This window comes from Petaurus breviceps, unplaced genomic scaffold, assembly GCF_028583685.1.
Source record: "Petaurus breviceps papuanus isolate PSGF00001 unplaced genomic scaffold, PetGlider_PUasm1.0 181, whole genome shotgun sequence".
NCBI classification, from domain to species: Eukaryota; Metazoa; Chordata; class Mammalia; order Diprotodontia; family Petauridae; genus Petaurus; species Petaurus breviceps.
Window position 1 is genome coordinate 3,651,696 of NW_027185784.1, and position 6,773 is coordinate 3,658,468.

Here is a 6,773-nt window from a genome sequence, read left to right on the forward strand (position 1 = left end):
AATACTATTTGCAAATCTTAAAGAGCTCTAAATGTTAGTCATTGTAATCACGGCTTCTTTCTAAGGAAAAGAAGTTCATTGTCCACAACATGCATTTTGTGCTTATAGAATCATAAGTTTTAGAATGGGAAAAGGCCTCAGTGACTAGCTAAACCCTCCTCATTTTAAAAACAAAAGATCTGAGGTTCAGGGAGGTTTTGAGTGATTTGCTCATGGTTTATTATTATGGATAATTAGGAAGTGATTTACTTCTTAAAATATTTCCTATGGATCTACTAGTGCAAGCAGTTGTCCTTAAGCAATCTGTGGGGTCTGACTTATAAAGTCACTGGTTGTTGGTTGGTTGTTGGCCTTTGTTCTCTAAGAGGACTAAAATGACATCACTATGCCAGAGTCAATGTACGGTGTGTCCCATCGTGGGTCATCAGACCAATACAAGCTCCTGAACCACACACTAGGCATACATAGTCCATGTGAACATCTGGGGTAGATTCTCTAAATCTGTGCATCTGGTGGGCTTTTTTTTAAGCTTCTCTGATGAGATCAAGCCATGCTGAGTCCTGTGCCAGTTTCTCCCATATCACACAATTGATTCCAAAGTTCTTAAGAGAGATGTGTCGCTTCTTCTGACCACCATACAAGCATTTGCCCTGTGTGAGTTCTTCATAAAGTCATAAAGACTTCAAAAAGAATTTAGACATCATTGAATTCAACTTTTTCCAACCGTGGCTCAGAGAGGGAAAGGAATTTGCCAAGATCACACAACTAATTTATAGTAAAACCACCCAGTCCAGCACTCTTATACTACACTTGACCCCTTCTCCAAAGATGAATCTGACATGGTCCTCCTTTTAAGGAGTTTATAATATTCTAGATTGAATATGTCAGGTCATGTGAAGAAATGCTAGAATATGAGACTCCATATTCATCATGCCATAAGGATGATACTTTACTTTTTTTTTACAAAAAGAAACATTTCCCATTTTTTATTCTGAGCATTTGTACTGTTTCTTTTCAAACCAAATTGCCTTCCTTTCTGTGTACTAGAGAGTCCATAGCTTTCATTGACCAGGAAGCAGCTAGGCTGTTTGTTTGTGTTTTTTTTTTTAATTTCCAACAAATATGTCCTTCCTAAGAGTAGCATGATTTTACTCTGAAATGTGAATCCATTTTTACTATGGGAATCCAGAATAGAGAGAGAGTCGTTCTGGTTAAGATGACAAAAAAAATGACTTTATGGAGGAGGTGACATTTGAGTTGAAACACAAAGAACAAATAACCCTTTGAAAGAGGGATGACTGGGGAGGGTAGCCCAAGCAGAAGGGCACATTATAAACAAAGGTCAAGCACAGGGTATACTTAGGAAAATTTCAGTTTGCTGGAATGTTAAGTGAATAAAACTGGAAAAGTAAGTTGGGGTCAAGTTGTACAGAGCCTTGAATGTTTTCATTTCTTCTACCTTACCAAGCAAGTAATGGTGATTTAAGCTTTAATTTCACTTCCCTGCTTAGTTAGAACAGCGATTTAGATAGAACAATCTGAAAACATAATGGATTAGAGGAGCAAAAAACGTTGGACAATAAGATAGGTTAGTAGGCCACTGCAACTGAGAGGGCCAGAAGAAGGATATTAACAGTGAAAATGGAAACAAAGCTATAAACACAAGAGACACACCAAAGGAATTAACTTATCATATGAGACTACCTGGTATCAGTATTTACTTCATTATCATCAGCTACTTGAGACCCAAGACTGTATCTTATACTTCTTTAAATTTTCTTTCATAGAACATGATGATTTCAGCATTGCAATTAAAAATAAATTTTTGAACATCTTTATGTCCAAATTTATAAGTTCAAGGGCAAACACATAAGAATATATATCGGTATCTACATATACACACAGACATACATATAACTGTGTTTATATATATACATGTATTTATGCATATAATGTATGAAAATATTTTATTTTCAACTCTCACAAAAGCTAGTTACTTTGTTTTTTCTAGCTAAACAAATGTACAATTTTTTAAAAAGTTGCAAGTAAATTAAATTGTTGCAGAAATGAAATTATAAATTCATTAATGGAGCTTACCACCGAAGAAATTCCACTGTGAATCCTAACATAACAAAACAGAAAGCTAGGATTTGCCATACCAAAAATTCATTCCATAAATATTAAAGGTCTGGACCATCTCCATCTCTCCCAGTAGTGACTTATGACTAGTGTTCAAAGCTATTTCCAAACTCTTTTTCAAACTGTGTCCATAAGTGCTACCTCTTAGAATGAATTCCATAAATTTCTCATCCACTTTCTTTCATGTGGCCTAAAGTCATCCCACTCATATTTCAAAGAGTGACCCTTAGCTTAGTATTTCAAGAGAAGACGTATCTAAGTTTCCTCTCCATCTCTTGGAAGGAACCCTTAGCTTCCTTCAAGGTTCAGCTCAGATGCATCTCCTATGGGACACCTTTTATAAAGCCGCTATTTTTTTTTAAATACTCTTTTCATCCAGAAATTACTGTGTGTTTACTTTTCTGAATATATAGACTCTCAAAGTAGAAGGCAAGCTCTATTTAACATGAGTTGTCTTGTTTCTTTCTTTTCTTTTTTTTTTTTTTGGAGGGGAGAAGGCAGGTCAATTGGGGTTAAGTGACTTGCCTAAGGACACACGGCTAGTAAGTGCTCAGTGTCTGAGTCCAGATTTGAACTCAGGTCCTCCTGACTCCAGGGTTGGTGCTCTATTCACTGTGCCACCTAGATACCCTGAGTTGTCTTGTTTCTAATTTTTGTGTCCCAGGCACCTAGGACAGTGCCTCAATACTTATTAAACACATATTTGTTGATTTAAAGTTATCTGTGCTGATTATATTTATAAATTTTAATGTCTCAGCTTGACCTTTGCTAATCCAAGATGAAGAATTCTCATCTTTTCAGACACTTGTCATATGGCATCTCCCTCTTCCACCTTCACCCCTCTAATCCAAGAAGTTTTAAGCATTTTTGTGTCATGGACCCTTTTGGTTAAACCTATGAACTCCTGCTCAGAATTATTCTTTTAAATGAAAAAAAAGTAAAATAAATAGAATTTCTAAGAAAATGAATTCTATTGAAATACAGTCATGTGTATGTATATATGTATATGTATACATATGTATATATAATACATGTGTATATATAATATTTCTCTGTGTGTGTGTGTATGAACAAGGTCACAGACCCTGGGTCAAGCCCTCCAACCTTCTAGGTGCCTTTTTTTGGACCTTCGTTCATTCTGTTATATCTCTTTTAGGTGCAAAGCACAAAATTACTCTTTGCATTCTCTAAGTATTACTCTAAATAGTCTGGGAACAAGTATATCATATTATTCCATAAGCAGAGAATATCGCTTCTTATAACCTTTTTCCTAAATAGAAGATTGCTTTTGTGCCATGTGGTTATCACTTCTTTATTATCTATTTTTTAAGGTCACATTTTCACATACTGTGTTTCTTTTTGTTATTCTTTATATCATTACATTACTTATCTAAGAGGCAACATGGCATGCATAGTGGATAGAGAGCTGGTCTCAAAGCCAGAAAGACTTGGATTTCAAGTCCCTGATACTGTGGGACATCATGTTCTGATACATACTGACTAGATGATTATGGACACGTCACAGTCTCCATGCTCTACAAGTGGTGGGAAACCTGCAACCCTGAGGTCACATGTGGCCTTCTAGGTTCTTTGGTGTGACCTTTTGACAGAGTTCAAGCTTTACAGGACAAATCTTTTATCAAGGGGATTTGTTCTGTGAAGTCTGGATTCAGTCAAAGGGTTGATCTTGAGGACCTAGAGAGCCACATGTGGCACAGTGAATAGAGCACCAGCCCTGGAGTCAGGAGGATCTGAGTACAAATCCAGCCTCAGACACTTGACACTTATTATTATCTGTGTGACCTTCGGCAAGTTACTTAATCCCATTTGCCCTGCCTTCCCCCCTCCAAAAAAAAGGAAAAAAAAAAAAGATTAGAAAGGATGAAAAGAATGGTAGTTTCACAAATTCTCATTAAATTCTGGACTCCAGCCAGAATCAGATATAATTTTAGATAGAATTATATACAATTAAACAGAATTAGATAAAATCTTTTCATAAATAAAATGAAATAGAATTATACACAATTTTAAATATCTTTTCAAACTTTAAAAAAGTATTATTTTTTTTTAATCTTGGTTTCACTCAGATTCCTTCAGCTCCTTCACCCGCACTTTTTTCAAAAGATGATCATTTAATCTCCTTGAGGGCAGAGACTTTCATTTTCCTCTGTGTCACTTACTAGTCCCCAGCACATTGTGTATTCTATAGAAAGTGACTAAAATTTGACGGTGTGCTCAAGACGTCTGAATTCGAGTCTTGCTTCTGACACTCACTGGCTGCATGGTTACAGCAAGTCACTTAAACATTCGGAGCTCTGATTTACCTCTAAAACGGAGATAATAATGCATCCAGTATGCTCCTGATAAGGAAGTTGTGAAGATCAAACGAGATAATTTACAAAAGGTTTATCAACCGAAAGCACCAAACAATTGTTAGGTACCATTTTTATCATGGTTAAACTAATGCTTACCTTATCATGAATGGCTCTCCGATTGGAAGGTTGAACAAGCACTTTATATCCCAAATTGGTGATTCCTTTGATGTGCTTTGGAGCTAGAGGTGCCCTCCTTTCCCAAGCATTTACATCTTCTCTCCTGAGTGCCAGCACAGCCTTATGATGGAGGCGTTTTAAATGGATGATCTGTAGCCTATATTGCTTGCTCCTGACTACTCGGAACATCATGAAACCTGGGGAAATCTTGTGATGGTAAATGCAACAGAATAAAAGCAAAAAGGGGAAAGCAGCTACTAATCAATTTTATCACCTTTGAAATTAGCATTAAAAGAAGACAAACACATGATGACAAATTTGATCAATATGTGTTCAGTGGATTTACACTGTCATATTTATCTAAGTAGCTCATCAGTCATTAAGCATTTATTAAGCATCTACTGAGTACCAGGCATTGTGCTAAGTGCTGAGAATACAAAAAAAAAAAAAAAAAGACAAAAGACAGTCACTGCTCTCAAAAGCCCTAGGGCTAAATGTAGTCCAGAGTCTTTAATATGGGTGATGAGTGTCCATCAAAGCAGAGCAGTATATCAGTGACCTAATTAGCTTCCACTCACCAGTAACTGTTCTACCAAATAAATTTTAGATACTGCTTTTCTGAGTCATCACAAAAGTCTAAAAATGTACATTTTTGTCAATTTAGAGTGGCAGAAGGGAATACACCCAAAAGCAATAACTTCAAACTGCTTGTCATAGCATGTAAGAAAACAAATAACTGTTAAACAGTTTCAGTAAATTAAGGACAGAGTTTGTAGGAAAAGACTAAGAGGAAGTAAAACAAAAGAATTCAAAGATGATGGCTGTCTTAAGCTCAATTAAAACCAATGTCTGGAGACTCTAACACAAGAATCAGTTTCAAAAATCTCAAATCTAATCAGTTTACAATAAAACACAGATATCTATGATGGCGGCAGGGAGGGGGAGGGGGACTGAAATCACTCAACTTAGACATGTAGATGATTAAATGATGCATTTAAATGATGATTTTTTAAAGCCCATGAAAGCATGTCATACAAGCAGTCATAGAAACTTGTCTTTAGATAGGAAGGGCCCTTAAAAAAACATACAAAAGACGAAGTACTCTAAGAGCTAATTTTCATAGTTCTATTGAATAACAAGTCATGGTGGGTGAGCTAAACATGGTATAAAAATAATAAGCCTGCATTATAATAAATAAGCTAAGACCCAGAGTTAAGAAAATGCTCCCCCCCTTTTTATTGCAGAAGTGAAGCACTATTGATACGAAATATTATATTGTACTCTCAGATGAAGTTGATGTGTTGGTTGGTTTTGCTAAATTGTCCCCCCCCCCTTTATTTTTTAATCTTTTTGTTACAAGGCTTAACTCAGTGGGGAGATAAACAGGAAGAGACATAACTGGAAATGAATGGAATGTAAACCAAAAGGCATCCATTTTTTTAAAATTAAGCTAATAAGCCAATTTTTCTAAGTCCCATCTTTTCTCAGTAGCTGGTATGATGATAGAATTTAGAGATGAGAAGTATCTTAGATAAAATCTTGTCTAAATCCTTTATTTTACAGAAGAAAAAAATATTAAGATCCAGAATGTAAATTTCCCAAAGAAACATAAGTAGTAAACAAGGTCTTCTGAGTCCAAATTCATTTCAGCCTTTGATAATGTTGATGACCATCTTCTTCTAGATACTCTCTTCTCTCTAGGTTTTCCTGACCTTAATCTCTCCTGGTTTTTCTCCGACCTATCTGAACCACTCCTTCTCCATCTCCTTTGCTGGATCCAAGTAGTGTCCACTAGCCATGGGTGTCCCCTAAGGGTTTGTCCTGGTCTTTCTTCTCCTTCTATCCTTTCTCACTTGGTCATCTCAATAGCTCTGACAGATTCAATTATCATCTTTGAGTAGATGACTGATATCTACATGTCCACCCTAAACCTCTTCCCCAACATCTAGTCTCACATCTCCAATTGCCTACTAGACATACTGAACTGGATGTCCCATAGACATCTTAAACTCAATATGACCAACACAGAATTCTTTATCTTTTCCTCTAAACCCTCTCCTCTTACTAATTTCTCTATTACTACCAAAGGTACCACCACCCTCCCAGTCACCCACAGTCACAATCAATAATTCATCCTTGAGT

The 6,773-nt window shown here is 36.2% G+C and overlaps 1 protein-coding gene across 2 annotated transcripts in view; it reads right to left on the reverse strand.

Annotated features, from left to right (window-relative positions):
- AASS (aminoadipate-semialdehyde synthase) overlaps positions 1–6,773 on the reverse strand; it is an 83,398-nt gene that overhangs the window by 66,396 nt on the left and 10,229 nt on the right. Inside the window, exon 2 of one of the 2 annotated variants that reach the window (XM_069087105.1) lies at positions 4,611–4,828. In XM_069087105.1, the coding sequence (XP_068943206.1) occupies positions 4,611–4,823 (213 nt within the window). In that variant the 5' untranslated portion in view covers positions 4,824–4,828. Of the gene's footprint in view, positions 1–4,610; positions 4,839–6,773 lie in introns of both variants that reach the window. The other variant, XM_069087106.1, reaches the window with a different exon arrangement.